Source organism: Pogona vitticeps, chromosome 1, assembly GCF_051106095.1.
Source record: "Pogona vitticeps strain Pit_001003342236 chromosome 1, PviZW2.1, whole genome shotgun sequence".
Taxonomy (NCBI): Eukaryota; Metazoa; Chordata; class Lepidosauria; order Squamata; family Agamidae; genus Pogona; species Pogona vitticeps.
Genome location: NC_135783.1, coordinates 196,373,756 through 196,392,180, shown reverse-complemented (window position 1 = coordinate 196,392,180; position 18,425 = coordinate 196,373,756). Strand labels below are relative to the sequence as shown.

The 18,425-nt window shown below is 46.5% G+C and overlaps 1 protein-coding gene and 1 long non-coding RNA gene across 5 annotated transcripts in view; one reads left to right on the top strand and one right to left on the bottom strand.

The window, feature by feature from the left end:
• Nucleotides 1–289: 289 nt before the first annotated feature.
• Nucleotides 290–5,629, bottom strand: LOC140702241 (uncharacterized). The gene is made up of 2 exons (XR_012081332.2): nucleotides 4,808–5,629; nucleotides 290–3,014 (listed from the first exon to the last, which is right to left on the bottom strand). It is a non-coding gene; the product is annotated as an uncharacterized LOC140702241 (long non-coding RNA).
• The window catches only part of ITPRID2 (ITPR interacting domain containing 2), an 80,068-nt gene continuing 66,085 nt past the window's right edge, over nucleotides 4,443–18,425 (top strand). Inside the window, exons 1-2 of one of the 4 annotated variants that reach the window (XM_072980978.2) lie at nucleotides 4,443–4,767; nucleotides 5,662–5,707. In XM_072980978.2, the coding sequence (XP_072837079.2) occupies nucleotides 4,569–4,767; nucleotides 5,662–5,707 (245 nt within the window). In that variant the 5' untranslated portion in view covers nucleotides 4,443–4,568. The remainder of the gene's footprint in view (nucleotides 4,768–5,661; nucleotides 5,708–18,425) is intronic. The other 3 variants (XM_072980977.2, XM_020808256.3, XM_072980985.2) reach the window with 3 other exon arrangements.

Below are 18,425 nucleotides of genomic sequence, written 5' to 3'. Positions count from 1 at the left end.
TTTACCAACTCCTTGGGCCGAAGAACAGTGTCCTGGGGCAGAGGAAAGTGGCCAGTGACGATATAGCTTAATTTTTTTTATACATTCTTCCACTTTCTAAGATAGCACACCCCAATCTGCTGCCCTCCAGATCTTTTGGATCCCATCAAGTCCCAGTTAACAAGCCTTACACAGAAGGATCACAGGAGGCTATCCAGGCTCTTCTGGGCCTTAAGCCTAGTTTCTGTACAGATTTGGATGCCCTGAGCGCACTGGCTGCTTTTTAATCTGCTTAACTGCAAGTTTTAAAGGGAATAAAGGGTTCTGATGAATTCAAGTAAGATTTTAAAAGGCTTCAGTTGCCAGAACTTTTATGGAGTGCTGACAAAACCAGAAGAGGATTAGCCGACTTTAGCCCTTAGCAATGAACAGGCAATCGGCTGATTCAAGCAAAACTGTTACAGTTTTTTGACCTTTTTAAATGATTCCCCCCCCCCATTTGAACTACTGCTCTATACATTATGCAATGCCTGCTGAAGAGTTTTTGCTGCATGGAGGCAGAATGCCAAAGGACACACTCTCTAAGGCTGGCACTTTCAGGTCTAGCGGCACCATTCAGACATCAGTTCCTGACGGCATCTACCTCTCCTCAGAAATTGCACCACTTGCTTTGTTTTGCTGCATGGAGCTGGCCTGGTGAGCAACACTGCAGTTGATTAATCCTGGCTTAAAGAAAATCCCGAGCAGTCTACAGTGAAGGTTTTGTGTGGCAGGAATTTTTTAAAATGTTTTTTTATTTTAGTGAAGTATCCACTAATTCTGTTGCTTCCCATTACCTACGTTCACTGGTTCTCTGCAACAAACAGGCAGAATTAATGTAGCAAATCCCATAGAAGCATTTCATACAGCACTGCGTTGCCTACTAATGTCCTTCACTCATTCACCAATCTAAATGGTGGCTGAGACCAAGGAATCAGAAGACGGCTGAGACTCGGAAGGACAGCAATGAAGGAATTAGAAAAGATAAAATATAAGGATGTATTAGCACTCTCGACAAAGGCCAAGATTATCCATACTATTGTATCCCCAGTTACAATGGACAGATGTGAAAGCTGGACAGTGAAGAAAGGTGACAAGAAAAACTTTAATTTGAAAAAATAGCACTGTAAGAGAGCTTTGTGGGTACCCTGGATGAGCAGTGGGTAGAGCAAATCAAGCCTGAACTTTCTCTGGAGGCAAAAATGATAAAAACAAGGTTGTCATATAGCTCATGAGAAGGCATGATGGAAAAGACAGTAACAATGGGAAGAGGGAAAAAAGAGAAACCAAATAAGAGATGGGTTAAATCCATAAAGGAAACAACAGGCTTGAGTTTACAAGAGCTCGGGAGGGCAGCTGTGGAGAGGCCATTTTGGAGGTCTCTCATTCATAGTGTCGCTGCAAGTCTGAAGCAACTTGACAGCACAGAACAATAATGGCCTTCCCTTTGGCCAGGTTTCTTCTTCAGTGGCTGCCCTTGCGGTAATTATGAAAGCCTCTTCAAAATGTAATTCATAAGTATTTATTATTTACTAATCTCTTGCCTGTGCTCATCAGGAAACAATAAAACAGGCCAAAAGCTGCAAACAGGAAGCATTTAACTAAAGGCAAAGTAGCACTGCAAAGCCTCAATTGTGAGGTTTTTTGTCTGTCCATAATAGTGCTGCAGTTTCATGTTTTACTACAAAATAATTGGCATCGGAACTTTTTCTTACTGTTGGTTTCTGTGATAAAGGAGATGAGAGGGCAGAGGTTCTCGTCGGAGTGCCGTCTCTCCCTAAGACGACCAAAGGAATACAAACCTCTCCGCCTCCTGCCCCGCCCCGGAGGATACACGAGAGCATAGACACCCGGGAATTGGAGACAAACCTACAAGGGTTAAATGCATCTACACAGACTGAGCAAGATTTGGCGGGAAGGGAGGAAAGGGGGCGGTCTACAGTTGAGGTGGGAATGGGAGACATAAATACCAGTTGCGACAATATACTGAGGGGCTGGGAATTGATTTGGGTACAGGATCCCTGGACTGGACTATGGGAACAGGTAAAGGTTCCCAGGGAGGAAGCCGACTATCGATGTAGAAAAGGGCTTCCCCAATGTCCATCATATTGGGGAGAGTCAGAAGCCTGTGAGTGGAGAAGGAGACTGAACGAGGAGCAGGAAGCCGTGTCCAGAGAAGCAGAGGAACGCCGGGCATGGCGTGCAGCCGAGGCACAGAGGAGAAGATACCTCCCGGACCATGGGGAACCTGTCAGGGAGAGGGATCTTCGTTTTGGGGATATGAAGGAGACGAGGAGACCTTACCATTACTGAATGAAGAAGAGATAGAACGGGAATTACCCGAGTATAACCCTCTAACCCCAGGACCTTGGGCAGGTAAATTGTTAAACCCTTTTGAAACAGAACTAGGGTTGCCCTTGCGGACCTGCTGGTCTCGCAAGAGAAGTTGTCTAAGAGTACCGTTAAAGAGTTGTTACTGTTAGAGAAAGAAATAAAGGCTACTACAAGTTCTGATTTGCAAATGACTCCTGATTTATTGAACAAACTTGGGAGGCCGACAGAGAACCCTCACAGTTTCCTATTGTAAGTTACCTTTAAGAGTAAGTCCATTTGAATCAGTGGAATTTACAGAGGTGACTCACCGAACCTTCAGTGATTCAATGGGCCTACTGTGGTGCAATTTACAGCACTAAGCAACAGGATTTTGGTCATTTAATAATTACTGTCTTTAGAGGAGAGTCTCTACAACTTGTAAATCAAAGGTTACTTAAGCCCTGACTAGCACACCTGCCCAACCCCTGCTGCCGCTGCCATTCCTGATGTTGCTTTTCTTTTGCAGCTCTTTATAGGATGCTGATAGCTCAGCCAATCTGGAATCTGCCAGATGCTGGAAGCTTGATTCCCAACTGGGCCTCCCAGGAAAATTCATCCTTTATCCACTGTCTGGCTTGCCTGCTTTTCACCACCAAGGCCTCACACTCTTGTTGTTAAGGACCCTGCAAGTACAGTATTCGAGATAATCAGAGAAACTCACATTTGTGGGGAGGGCTGGTGAGGATGAAAGGAAATGTGCACGAACTAGAAACTAATTCTGGACTTAAAGAAAAAGAAAGAAAGAAACCCTCCCGATGAAAGGGGGCTCCCAGAGAAGAAAGGAGCCTGCAGAGGTGCCATCAACGCACAAGGAGGAGGACGAGGGGACCCCAGGCATGGACTGGCTGTCAAGTTGGACTTCAGTCCCACCAGGGACTCCGACTAGGAGGCGACTGGCCGCCCCTACCCCCGCCCGTTTGGTTTCTGAGGGGGAAATGGTGTCTCTAATAGGGCCTCCGACTTGGGACTCGGACCAAGACTTGCCAGCATCTCTGAGGGCGAGGGCCAAGGCCGACCACCAGGCCCCTCCGGGCTGAACCTCGCTTCCCCACCTCGCCTCACAGATCAAGCAATTCCCCTGCGCCGGCCCGACAAGGCTTGCCTGGGTGACGGGCGGAGGAAAGAAGGGCGCGAGGTTCCCCTTGGGGGTCCCATCCCAAGGCCCGCTCCTCTTCCTCTCCCCCACCGCACCCCACCCCGCAGGCGGATGAAGGAGGAAGTGGCCGAGAGGGGATGAAAGGACCAGGCTCCCCCAGCGCCGTCCCGGCGGGCTCGGGTCCACCCCCACCCAGCCACACCCCCCCGCATCCGAACGGCGGCCGAGGAGTGCAGGTAGGCTCCTTCCCGCTTCCGCAGATTCCGACGGCGCGAGCTGAGACGCGCGTCCCGCCTCCCTGGGAAGCTGCGGGAGCAACGCCCCGTCGGAGGAGCAGCTCTCGGGTGGGCGTCCGGGGCGGAAGGCCGGGACGGCAAATGGGGCGGCCGGGCTGATTAGCCCGCCGTCTGTTCCGTCTCCTCTCTCTCCCCCCTCCCCCTCCCCGCGTGCAGGGTTTCCGCCGCGGGGGAACCGGGAGGGAGGGAGAAAAGCCTCCAAATTGTGTCAGCGGCTCCTCGCTGAAGAATTCCGGCGCGGGAGGGAGCCGTGAACCGCAGAGACTGAGCGGCTCGCTTCCTCTCCTCCTTCGCCGCACCTCCCCCCCCCCGCGGGCGGGCTGGTTGCTACCGAGTTGCTAGCTGGAGAGGAAGCGGGTGGAGAGCGTGGGGGGGGGTGTCCCCGAGCCCGAGAAGGCGAGGAGGGACGGGGCGCCTGCTCTCGCTCCGCTCCTCCGGAGGCCGCCTGCCTGCCTGCCTTCCGCCCCTCCGCGGGGCTCAGCGCTTGCTGCACGCGACCCCCCACCTCCTCCTCCTCCTCCGGTCCCGGCGTTCAGTTCATTGACGCGCGCGGGGCGCAGGGGGGGCAGAGTAGGGCCCGGGCGCGCGCGGGCCGTCCAGTTCAAAGGAGCCGCTTCCCGCAGCGGGGCTTGACTGGCGAGCACGCGGACCCGCCCCCCCCGAGGCGGCGCTCCTTCCCTCCCTCCCTTTCCCTTTCTCTCTCCTTCAGGCAGGCGAGCCAGCCTTGCCTCTGCCTCTGCTTGCGGGGCTGCCGGAGCCGCGGCCGAAGCGACCTGGGGCTCCCGATGGCGGCGGCGGCGGCGGAAGAGGAGCGCGACGAGTGGCAAGGGGTCGCCCAGAAGCGCAAGGCCTGGGCCAAGAGCAGGGACTCCTGGCAAGCCTCAGAAGCCGAGCGCCTCTCGCCAGAGGCGGACGAACAGGCGGCGGCGGCGGCGGAGCCGGAGGTCGCCGGGGACAAGTTACCCTTGGCTGCAGCGGAAGGAGGTCTGTTTCCCCCCCCACCCCAACACACACACGCACTTACTTTCTCTCTCCCTCTCTCTTCGCCTCCCCCCGGCCCCCTCTCCGCCTCCTCGCCCAAATAGTCTCCCGAAGAGAACGAACTGCGGCCAGCGAAGAGTCTTGTGGGACCCGGAAGACTCGCGGGGGGGGGGCGCGTCGTGGGTCTTTCGCACTCGCGCGGGGGTGGTGGTGGTGCTGGTGGTGTGGAAAGGGTTCCCCAAAGGCCGGGCGAACCTTGTGGGGCCCGGGGGTGGGGGGAGGAGGTGGTGGACTCCTGCTGCAGGCAGGCGCTGGACGACGGCCGCCGAAGTGGGCGCCTCAAGACGGGAGCCTGACGAGGGCCCCGAGAGTTTTCTTTTGCAGCCCTGAGCGCATAACGGCGGGGACGATGGGAGGGGGGGGGGGGAAGCGATACCTGGCGGAAAGGAGAACTGCTGCTGCTTCTGCTTCGGGAGGCTTTTGCTCCCTTGCAGGATTCCCTGGGATTGGACTTGTTTCCCAAGGGTAGGCTCGCTCGCCTGTTGCCTTTGCAGTCCCGGAGAGATTTATGCGCGGAGTGCTTCGTTCTGAGCACATGCATCCGATTTCAGTAAAATTTCATTCGGGCCAGCCTTTGTATGCTTTTGGGCCGTCCTCGAAACATTAAGGCAGGGTTAGGGATTCTGTGGCTTCTCCTGCACTGCCTAATTTAATTGTGCTCTTCCAGTGCCTCACTGAATAAATTGAGTTAAATTCTGGGACACCAGCAAGATGCCCAGACTTCTTTTTAATTGAATGCATTGGTCATCAGTTTATAACTTTCTGTCTGTCTGTCTGTCTGTCTGTCTGTCTGTCTGTCTTTTCTCTGCCCTTTTCCACCAATCCTGAATGTTGCAGGCAATATTCCAAATGAAAAAATTGCAATATGGCTTAAGGACTGTAGGTAAGTACTTCTTTGTAAAGAATTATTTGGTTATACTGTATGTGCCTTTCTGGTTCAGATGGAGACCAAAGTCCTCAGTCCTGTCTGATGTCTAGAAGTTTTTGGCATTTGAAATACCATCAGGAATTCTGGCTCCTGAATGCATTCCCTAGACTAGAGTACAGGGGGACATGTCCCACCCTGTGTGCCTAAAATTCAGGAGCCACAGTCCAGCAGATGTTGCAGTCCTGTGTTTACTTACTCTGGTGTATGCCCCAGTGAGAGTGGGGCACACTGAGTTCGTGGAGTTGAAACACTCCTAACTTTGTATTTGTTTCGGCTTCTCACGGGAATCTTCTGGTAGGGTTTGCAAGTGTACGAAGGAGGGGCTGGCTCTTTGGTCTGTGCTGTTTGGCTTATGTTCATTTTATTACATTGGTCAGGAAACAGTGACTGTTTTTGGGGAGGTTGCATGTTCTGGATTGTAAAGATGCTACCTGCAGTGCAAAGATGAAAGTGTTCTCGGGAAACATAGCTTGACAGAAGCCAAGGAAGTCTCCCATGCTGTTCCTAAATGTTGTGATTTCAGCTGTGTGATCTTCAAGTTGCGAGTTGCATGTAGGCTGCCTTGCTAAGCATTTGTACCAGGAAATAAGTCCCTTTTGAGCTATTGAGCCTGAGGAAGTGGATTGCGATGCCGGAAAGCTCACACTTGAATTCTTTTAGTCTTTAAGGTGCTGCAGTATTTAGTGTGGCTTTTTTTAAGTTTATGTATGTCAAAACAGGCTAATATGGCAACCTCTTTGAAAACTCTTCTAATCGATTCAAGTTCCTTCCACCATAATAAACGTGCTTGCTACAGTGGGCACTATAAAGGTCTTGTACAATTTCATGAGAAACGAACTCTGTTAAAATGAAGTTGAAATCACATCAGTGTTGCTCTGCTGTTGACTATGAAGCAGGGATTCTCTGCAGAAGTTGTGTGATCATAGTTACAGTCAGTTCTTGGAGAAGTTAATTTTTTGCTGACTAGAAGATTCAGTGAGGTGTGATCCAAAGAAAAAGCAGTTTCTCCAGATTCTGATAGTCAAAGCTGAACGTGGGCAGTGTTGTGTCTTGGGAATTGTGCTGCAAAAAACCCCACAACTCTCTGCACCCCTCTGATCGAAGCCATTGTAGTGCAGTGTCCGGAGTTGGATTTAGACTTGGCCATGTCAGGTGTTTATCTGTACGGAACTGCACAGCTTTGGGCCCAGAATTTTCCTTCATAGGATTCTTAGGAAGATAAAAGAAAACAGGTATATTTCCTACTGCAAACTCCTTGGAGGAAAGGTGGAATGAAAAATGTTATTAAAAACCTTTTACCCAGCTTGATCCTGGATAGAGCGCATATAACTTTAGAAGTCTGTTGTTTTGTTTTTAAATCTTGCCCTTTTTGTAGATACTTTACAGTGATTTTTTTAAGGCATATTGTAGCATGCTGAGAAAAGAAGCAAATTGTAGAGAAGCCACATCAGTGTTTCTTAGCACTCTTAACAGAGTCCTAGCATCAGAAGAGATTACATGCTTGTCGTGACGTCAGCCTTTGTAGGCTCAGTCTCCACCATCAGATGCATGAAACAGTTACTTACAGGATAAGAAATCAAGTATGAGAGGTGTGCGTCTACTGGGTAATTTTAAGCAGGCTTTTGACCTCTTGAGTTCATAGTTAAATACATGGTCTGGGTTGAGTTCCTGCTGTTCCCGTTTTGCCTGGCTTGCTTAAGGAAGATTTAAAGCAGAGGTGGAGAAGAGTGATTTGCTCCCACCTTAGGTGCAACATGTGCAAAGCAGTGGGATCTGCAAGTGGTAACACAGAAGAACAGGGCTTGCGATTGTTTCTGTTGGCAAGTACCCGCTCCCTTCAAACATTCCCCATCTCTGCGGATATTTATTTGTTTAAAGCATTCTGCTCCTCAAACCGGAAAGACTCAGCCTTCCATGAAATCAGCTAAAAATAGATAGTCCCAGTTTGCAAGCATATAATCTAAAAAGTCATGACACAAAAGGAAAAAGGAAAGGGGAGGAAAGAGGAAAAAAGCAAGCTCTCTTTCAACAAGGCTAGTGAGATGGCGTTCTCTCCCATTCCTTCTTCCTCAGCTACTGCCTGCCTGAACGTTGCTAGTGATAAAAAGGAGCTAGTATAGGTTTCTTCTCCTTCCTCCCCTGAAATGTTAGTAGAAGCCCCTTTTGTAATAATAATAATTCAGGATCTGAAGAACAATCTAGTTCCTTCAGTGTTCCCAGACAGGAGAGGAAGGAGCAGCAGAATTTGAAGGAATGTTTAGGTGCAGATTATTATGGGCTGTGAGGCTTTACTGTTTGGAAGGAATTCTTCTAAAATGCTGGAACTGTTTGGCCATTGGCAGTGATCTTTATCCTTTTGTCCAATGTTTTGATCTTGAAGAGTGGTGCGTAGGACACCTAATTGACTGATAAAAATGCAGGCCCTGTCACTCGGTCATCTTGATGCTATAATTATTTGATTCTTCTCTGACTGGGGTGTGGATACTGTGATTCACTTTGTCACGAGATGGCTAAGTTGGAAGCAAATGGCAGGGTCTGCTATTTCATTTAGTCTTGCTCATTCGGCTAGATTTTATTATTATTATTTTTTGAGCTAGAGCAATCTAAAATTCCTCAGCATTTAGTTACTTTTAATTTGGTTGGGAGCATTTCTTTTAAGGAGCTGTAGGAGCCTGTCTGGAGTTTGAGATGCCCCGTTCCACACTGCAAAGGTACGCAAGGGGGGGATTCCCTTGTAGCTGTGCCTTAATTGTCCCATCTCATCTCGCAGGAAGTCAGAGCAGCTTTGCCCTTGTTGTACTGCTTGCAGCCAGCCAGAACTACTGTACAGTGTATATCATTCCAAAAGTCCTTTGGTTTTTTTTTTAAAAGGTGGCTTTAAAAGCAGCTCATTTTGAAAAGCCACTTAAGTCAAAGAACTTGACTTTACCCTCGAGAATCCCCTCCCCACAAATTTTGAACTTGGGTTATTCTTCCCTGGCAGAACTTCTGCGCATGGCAGGTTTGTTGATATGAGCAGGCATGCTACTTGATGTTCTCATGCAGTCCTTTTAGGTAGAAGTTGTCATATTTGTTTTTTGTGCCTACTCATTTTCTAGCCGGGGTTCTAATGCCATGCTTTTTGCACTCCTAGAATATGAATCTTTGCCATATATGCCATCAAAATCAGAAACCCATACACTGTAGAACTACTTCTTGCACTCTACCTGCATTTAGTTCTTTGAGACCCTTCTCTTCGCCCCAGGTTTCACTTTGATGGCAGGGTTGTCAAAGGAAGAAAGTGTCTGATGTACAAAGCAGTGGCGGTGATCAAATGAGTGCCAGTAAAACCCATGTTGGACATGAAAGGAGGTTAATGAAGCAAGAGTTTGCTGAATAATTTTTATGGCAGCTGTAATTATTTTAGCTCCATATTAAAACCAAAATATTTGCATTGCCTATAAATCCTGCTTTGATCTGCATAAGGCTTTGTTGTACTCTTTGAAAAAGGAACATAACATCCAGCATACCCTTGAAATCATTGCAGTACCACTCTGGGGCATCCAGCAAGCTGTTCATTGCTTTGATTTTGCAGTTACTGGAAAGCTTTCTGTCATTGCTTTCCGTTTTTCTGGAATGGAGGTGGCAGTTGCGTAGCCCAGGCTTATGTCTGCTCACTTGAAAGTAAGCTTTGCTAAGTTGAGGGAGGCTTGGTCCCAATCATAAGGCTTAGGAGTTGCAGTACTTCAGTCCAACTATGTTTTGTTTCTAAGCTGATAAAAGTCAGTGAACTTACTTGGGAGGAAGTTGGTTTTAGAGTGCATTTAAGCTCTGTTTTGAAAATCGATGGCTTAAGGACAGCAGCACTGTTCCAGGATAAAGATTTCAAGGCAGCCACATTCATATTTGTTTCTTTGGATACAGGACCCTGTTCACCAAGAACGGGGATATAGGAACCTGGAGAAATCACACCCCCTTTCCAGGATTCTTCTGCTTTCATTCTTTAACATCTGCTTGCATTCTTCATTTGCACAGACATCCAATTAATTTATTCTGATTTATCGTTTCTATCTGCAGAAACGGTTCTTCTCTCCCAACATCCTCAAAATCTAGATTTCCACAGAGGTGAGATAAGGCTGTAGGAGGGAGAAGAGGAGCAAAAAAATTGAATTACATGAGCAGAACTGTGTTCCCATGATAATAGATTTCCCCCTACCTACATAGAGTTTTTCGATAATGTAGTGCCTTCTCCTGTGCCTTTTATGGTGTTGACGAATAGTTGCAAAGAAAGTGAGCTGTATTGACTCTTACTCTATTCACTTAAATTCCATGTAGGCCACCTTGTAGCCTTCACAGCAATATAGAGGAGATCCAAATGAGGTACATTTTGACAATCAAAATGTAGGAATCTCATAAGGTTAGGAAGCACCAATTAGTAGCATGAAGGACATTGTTAAAGAATGGCAGAGGGCAACAGATGGCTGTTCAAGGTCCATTTGATGGCTTGTTCTGCTACCTCTTCAGTTCCAGAGGAAGGGAGTACAGTAGCCATGGGGCCACACCTGAGAAGGCCCAACAGTCTAATTGGCCACACTTGTAGGCACTCAGGGAAGGTTTATCTTTCCAGTACTTGCGAATGTTAGATGTTGGATTATGAAATGAAATGAAATATTTTAAACATTTTTCCCTGTTAGCACTATACAGTGGTGCCTCGCATAGCGAGGTTAATCTGTTCCGGATTAACCTTCGCTATAGCGAAACATCGCTAAACGGAAATAAAAAAGCCATAGAAACGCATTGAACTTCGTTCAATGCGTTCCTATGGCTTTAAAACTCACCGTTAAGCAATCTTCCTCCATAGCGCCGCCATTTTCACCCCCTCGGTAAGCAAGGGCAGGGCGCGAAAATGCGGCGCAGACCTTCCGGGGGCCATTTTGGAACCGCCGATCAGCTGTTCTCCCCCTCTTCGTTATGCGATATTCGCTAAGCGAATCGCTTAGCGAATATCGCAAAGCGAAAAAACGCCATAGGGGCCATCACTGAGCGAATGCTCCAGCGATGGCCCAGAGCCCCTCGTTAAGTGATTTAACGCTTCCCCATTTGCCGTCCCGGCCTTCCGCCCCGGACGCCCACCCGAGAGCTGCTCCTCCGACGGGGCGTTGCTCCCGCAGGGCACCACTGTATTCCAAAGGATGCTAATTCTGTTGAAGAAAAAAAAATCTCACTTCTTTTGGCCCCATAAAGACCTCGTAGATATAGAGTGGAATCCTGTACAAGTTTACTAAGAAAGCCCACTTTGTCCCATGGCTCAAATCCTGTTGTTCAGGCATGGGAAGTCACACTAGAGTAGGTCCACTCAATTAGTGGGCACTTGGTGATTCACCTCCATATGATTCAAGCAGGCCTACTTACTAAAGTAAGTCAGAACTATAGTGGGCATATGTGAATCAGCAGAACCTGTGGAAGAGCTAACTCACCAAATCCCTACTGATTCAGTGGCCCTGCTCTAGTGCAATTTACAGTACTGATTTATGCAACAGGATTTCAACCTGTATGTGTAGATGAAAAACAACAGCATTGGGTTAGTCAAAGGCCAATGCCACCAAAAACGGCAACAAAACATTTTGCTGGTTGGTCTTGATTTTTCCTTAGTTGTGGCTGTGTTTCACTATTCCTCCAAGAATTTAAAGTGAAGTATCTGAGTGGGTTGCCTCCTCTTCCTATCTATTATAACATATCCTTTGTGGTCTGTCATATGTGAATTTGTCGTCCTTCCCTTTGGTTTTGTTGCCCTATTCGTTCTCTAGAGTCAAATCCCTCCCCACTTGTTTCTCCTTCCCTAATACAGTGGTGCCTCACATTACGATGTTAATTCGTTCCAGCGAAATCGCTGTAAAATGAAAACGTTGTAATGTGATTTTTAAGAGCCCATAGAAATGCATTAAAACTCGATTAATGCGTTCCTAGGGGCTTGAAACTGACCATCCAGCGAAGATCCTCCATAGCGTGGCCATTTTCGCTGCCTGTGCAGCGAGGAATCTGTGCCAGAAAAGAGCGGGCAGCCATTTTGTTTACCCGGTGGCCATTTTGAAACCACCGATCAGCTGGCCGAAAATCATCACTTTGCGATGATCGGTTCCCGAAGCAGGGAACCGATCATCGCAAAGCGAAATTCCCCCATAGGGAACATCGATGTCTAGCGATTTCGTCGTCACACGGAGCACCCGTTAAGCGAGGCACCACTGTACCAGTGAACAACCCCTTCTCTTCCTAGGGCAGACTTTTCTTTAGCTTCACCTTCATTCCTTTGGTGCCTGTCTTTCTCTTTCCTTTTTCTGTCTTTGCCATCCCTTTAGCTACATTCTTCCGCCGCATGCTTTATCCGTTTGGGAACACAAGGAGTTGTGTTGATGTCAGGTCAGGCCACTGAACTGTTTACTACCTCAGGATTTCCTACGCTTTCTGGCAGGGACTCGCCACAGTGTCAGGTAGGGTCTTTTCCTACCCCCATCTGGCCATGCCAGGGATTAAACTTTGGGGTTGTTCATGCACAAAGATGTCCCCTCCTACTGACCTGCAGAGATTTTCATTTTAGCCACTCTGTCCTGTGCCTTTATCAGCCGCCCTATTGTCCTAATTTTGCCTGTCCCTCTTCCACTACTACATAGCAGCCAACTTATAGGTGTTTTGTTCTACTTTGTACTATTTGTCATCATCATCATCATCATCATTGTCATCTTAGAACTGTAGAGCTGGAAGGGACCCTGTGGATCGGTCCAGCCCCTGGCAAGGAGGCACGGTGGAGGGAATTGAACTCCCAACTTCTGGCTCTGCAGCCAGAGGCCTAAACCACTGAGCTATCCTATTCCCACTTCAGGTTTGCATTTTCCAGTCCCTCTGTTGGTTTTCCGCATAGACCTCTACCTTTTACCCATTAATAACCCCATTCCCTGTGTCCTTTTGCCATGCCAGCTTCAAAGGAATACTGTTTTAGTACTTATGGCATACAGAGGATATGGATTTCTATTTCTAATTTTCTGGTGCAAAATGTCACAGGACTTTTACCATAGAAATGCTGAGAGATATGATGTGATGATACTGTATGGCCCTGTATGGGGAATGTCTAGCTGTTAATGGATGATAGCTCCCATGATCCAACATAGTTGGCTAGACTGGCTGTGGCTGATGGTAGGTGCAGTGCAGCAAACTCCCCATCTCTGCAGTGGGGCCAACAACTGTGTTCAGTTGGATGGCAGATGTTCAGGTTCTGGTGGTTCAGGTTGTGGTGATTTCTTTTCTTTTTTTAAGGCTCTGTGGCCCACCTTGGTCTTCCTCTTCCCTTGATCTTGGGTAAGAGTTCTCCAAGCCATGCTGACCCCCCATCTTCTTTCATTGCTTCAGTGTGTTGGGGTCATTCTAATGCAGTTTCTGTTGAGGAACCTCAGTATTAGTTACCACTTCATTACATCATAGTAGTTCAACTAATGGCTCGGATGACATTTCCAGCAAGGGGACAGTCCCGGCAAGTAGTCAGCCGGTTTTTATTGGTCTACTGCTGCAGGATATATATTGCATTTCTACTGCTAGTGTTTCAATGACAGAAAAGGCCGTTCTCCTGTGCATGCGTGGGTTGGGTTGAGGGCAGAGTCCAACAGATCAGCAATGGCCCCATGTGTAATGGCAGTGCTAACACAGTCCAGACTCAGAGGTGCCATAAGCAGGAACTGATCTTTCACACAGGTTGATGTTTCCTGCTGAAGAAAAGCTTTGAGGCAAGTCACAACCTGCAAGGGCCACATATATACTGTATTACATTTATGGTGTATTGAGGGACATGTTTATTCATTTTAACTTTTATTACTTCATTGATTATATTTATATCCCACTGTTCTTCCAAAGAATGCCCAGGGTGCTTCTGAATAGAGATGGACATGAACCACATTTTGGAGATTCAGCCCAGTCCCGCGTGGAGCCTGCACAGGTGTGTTCTGTGGGTGCCAAACACTTCCCTCCCCCACCTCCTTGGCACGCTCACTCACTCACTGGCAGTGTTGCAGGCTTCCCTACCTTGCTTCCTTGTCTGAGTGGACAATCATGCAGCCATTGAGTGTGTGATCGTGCAGAGAAGGTGGGGGAGGGAAGCACGTGGCGCCCATGGAACACCTGTGTGGGCACCATGCCAAACTGGATTGAACCGCTGAAGTGTGATTTGTGCCCATTGTATCTCTGAAGGATGTGCAAACCTTTAATTCTGGAGCAGGTGTACTGGGGTGCATGCTTTTCCACAGAACTGGGTTCTCATCTAAATCAAGCCTGTTCTGCACAAATTGGAGAGTTCTAGGAGGAGTTCTGTTCCACTGGCCTTGAAAATTAGAGAGAGTCAGACCATGCTGCTTCCTCATCCCAAACCACGCACTCCTCTCTCTCCCCTTTCCTTGTGTTGAGTGGAAGTGTCTGAAGAGGGAACACACAGTTTGCAGATATGGGGGAGGGAAGGGGTAAGTAGGTGCAAGTCATTGAGGGAGAGGTCAACAGCAAATTCTCTCTTCTCTTAATCTGCACTCCAGCCAGATCCAAAAGGCTTTTAGAAATTAAAGGAAATTTCATTGTTTGGAGTTTCCCGCCACCAGCAGCACCACATCTCCTACTGAAAAGGAGAACAAATATTCAGCCTTCATACAACTCTGGAAAAAAAATGAATTAGAACCTCCACCCGTTGTTCTGATTCTATACAATGAATCACCCTGCTTCTTTCTCAATTCTGAAGTCTATTGCAAACTTTCCTCTGTTATATGAGCCTTTGTAATAGTATGGCAAGATGCAGCAAAGGACTGGGCAAATGTGGTTTGTACAGAGTGAAAAAGGTTGACCTTGTTGAAATTCCTTCTCTGTTGTGCAGTTGTTCAATATACAGGCAACTTATGCTTTGCAAGAGAATAGTCTTAACATAGATTTCCTAAACCTAGTGTTGTCTAGATCAGTGGTCCCGAACCTTGGACCTCCAGATGTTCTTGAACTTCAACTCCCAGAACGCCTAGCCAGCAGAGATGGTAGTAAAGGTTTCTGGGAGTAGTCCAAGAACATCTGGAGGCCCAAGGTTGAGGACCACTGGTCTAGTCAGTGGTTCTTAACCTTTGTTACTCGGATGTTTTTGAACTGCAACTCCCAGAAACCCCAGCCAGCACAGTTGGTGGTGAAGGCTTCTGGGAGTTGCAGTCCAAAACTCCTGAGTAACCCAAGGTTAAGAACCAGTGGTCTAGATGGTTTTTCATGCAGCTCTCATCAGCCTCAACAAAAATGGCCAACACAAAATTGTGTGGAGGGCCACATATTCTTCAATCCAGCTTTCATATTTCACAGTCCTACTTCAGCTACTAATTGTTCTGCTTTCGCTTATGGGAAGAGGATTGCCAGTTGTTTTGTTGTTAGTAATATTTGCAGGGTTGTTGTTGTTTTTTTAGACAGCAACCATATCCTTATAATGCAAGCTTGCATAACTTACTCATTCTGAAACCCAAGGAATCAAGTAGCCATTAACTTTTCCCCACTGGGGGTTTCATAAACCTGCTTGTCCAACTGTTTATGTGGTGGTATGTTAGCTGAGGGCCTGTTACACAGTCAGGTTCCATAAAACATCAAATGGACAGTTTCTGATTTAGAAGTGCAGGCTTCTTTTTTTAGTACAGGGGGTGGGCAACCTGTGTCTGTATATTGTTGTTAGGGGTGTGCTTTTTTTAAAAAACAAAACAAAACCCTTAACTACCAGAATTCATCAGGAATTCCCCAAGCAGAATGCTGGAAGTTTCAACCTACAGATAGATATCCATACTGAGGCCTACCTCAGGCCTTGCTTCCTGTCTCAGCACCTTACGTCCTGAGAGGTCTAGATCTTTGTGGGAAGTGTGGCCTCACTGTCCTTTAGGCTCTGTAGAAGGCCCTTCCAAAGAACTACACCTCCCACAAAGACCTTGGCCTCTCAGGAAGTACTGGGGCAGTTTCCTATTTGAATAGGAAATAAGGCCTGAGACGGAAGGCAAGGCCTTGGGGCAGGTGAGTGAAATGTAGGTGTTAACTTGCCTAAGGAATTATTGGAGAATTATAGGTCTAAGGAAGTGGACTTTCCAAAAAAAACACACCTCACATTAAAATAGAACTGTTAGGCTTTAAGGTGCTAAATGTTTTATCTTTGTCTTTATTTTGTTTTTGCCTGATATGCTAGTGCAGAATGATACAGCGAGCTCTTTTAAAAGTACAACTTTGAAATAAGAGTCTACTTTTTCTGACATTGTCTTTTTAAAAAAGCATTAGTGAGGCATAAGACAAAAACGAGACATGTCATGCTTGTAAATAAGAGTCTTTTCTGAAATGGGGCTTTACACACAGTCTGTGAGAATTTTGTGGCACTGCCAGCAGTGAATGCTTGTTCCTGTATTATACATTTGTTCTGCATTGCTATGACTAATGTGCAATTAAAATTTTACAGCATGATTGCATTCAGAACTGACTGTGTTTAAGGCCATTTGATGCCCATGGGCATAGGAGCATCCAACTCTAGATAGGATTAAACTGTGTTAGTGAAGATAAATGTTATGTTTGCAAGATCAGGAGGCAATCCACTGAAAATTTGCCATCCTTAAATTCTGTTTAGTTCTGTAGAATTAAAAACAAGCTGAAAAGTATTTGATATACTCTTCTACTTACCCAAATAACATTGTGGAATTTGCTTCCAAGTGAATGTACACTGCTGATCATCTAGTTACATGTTACATCCTCAGGGTTAGATTAGAACAGTGCTACAGGATGATGGATAATCTGATTTAATTTATTCTTATATCTTTTTAGTAATGAAAATGTGCGGAATAGTGGTGAGGGTATGTTTGCTTATTAAAATAAATTCCTGAAGGAATCCACTGCACATCAGTCAGAAGCATTACTGCTGTTTGGTTCGCTCTGCTTTCCAAAGTGTATGGTTCTTGGTTTTGCTTCAAGTAGCATTATGGTGTGAAAGAGTCGTTCCTCCTTCTACACCACTCTTAAAAGCACAGGACCCCTGTTCTCTTTTGCATCTGGCTACTCTATGGTTGAAATCCTCTTCTGTAATTTAAGTTGCATAAGACTGATGATGTTATCAGCCACAGCAGTTTTTTAGCAATAAAATTTTTCCGATCCCCCCACTCCCTCTGTCCAAACGTCCTGAGGTTCCCATGGGCTCCCTTTCATCATGAGGAAACAACTGGGAAACATAGAAAAGTCTGCTTGCTTTATAAAGAGCTGCTTTGCTGGATTCTTGTTCAAAAATTTACTGGCTGCAAAATCATGGGCACTGTTTAAACAATAGGAAGGAAGTAGTCCTGTTGAACCCAAAAGGATTGACTTCTAAGTAAATGTAAAAAGACCACTTGAAGTGCTTGCTACAGAGTAAACCTCATGCATTTCTAAAGAAGAAACCAGCTGAAACCAAAGTCAAACAGGGGGCAGTAAATAAACTTCAGTTGTGGTTGCTGGTTAGAGTTATGTTCTTTTTAAAATGGCCTTATGCCTGTATCGGAAATCCTCCCACCCATGGAGGTTGATTTTTATTGTCCAAATTTGAAAGCTTTTTTTGGGAAAGCATTCATTGCCATGGCTGGGGGAAAAGAAAAATAACACATTTAAATTGGAAAGTACACAGGAAACATGTAGGCCTTTCAGGAAATGGGCAGTTTGTAAAATGCCTGAGAGGGAACAGATTTGGTTTCTTAATTCTAGTCCAAGAGGAAAGTTACAGCTTTTGAAATGTGCAGCCTTGATGCCTTTCAAAGCCGTATAGTACCAGAAACCCTAGTCTATCTGATAATAATTTCATTTATAGTCATTGAATGCTTTATTTTTGTTGCTTAAGTATTTCCAACCCGCCCCATATTAACGGATCTCAAGGTGGGATGCAGTCAATACAATTGGATTAAAACAGAAGGAGACGGCTTAATATAGAAACTAATACAGGCGGGCATACCCCTTTCCAGAGCGTTCAAATTTATGAGAAGCCTTTAAGGAGGAAAAAGGCTGTACTAGCCCAGTGGCAAATTAACAACTGCTTTGTGTGCCAAAGGTTTTGGGCTCAATTCCTGGCATCCCAGATGAGGCTGGGAAGACATTCTTGGTCAAACCTTGGGGAGCTACTATCTGTCTGTGTAGATCTTAGAAATCTTAGAATTGCAGACTTGGAAAGGACCTTACTGATCATGGAATCCAGCCCCTGTCGAAGAAGCCCAGTGGGAGGAATCGAACTTCCAACCTCTGGCTCCACAGCCAGAGACCCGAAACACTGTGTTGCCCAGCCTTGTAATGACGATACTGAGCTAAAAGGAACAATAATCTGACTCTGTAAGGTGTCTTCCTATGTCCTGAGAAAAGTCCACTGTTGATCATGCTTCTATAGCATGTGGCAGGACCTAATCTTTTAAAAAAAGGGGGGGCAGTCTCCCACTCATTCAAGAGAAGAAGGCAATAAAAGGGGAAATGATCCAAAAGGAAAAATAGAGAAAGCCAGGTAGGTAGTCCATTCCAAGATGGAGAGGCGCTTGTACACCCACAAGTAATGACGGAAGCAAAGAAAGATCACTCCTCACTTGCGTCCGACCAATGCAAAACCTTTTATAGATTCAAAATTCCAGCTCCCCTCAAAATTTGTGATGACTACTGACACTGACTCTTG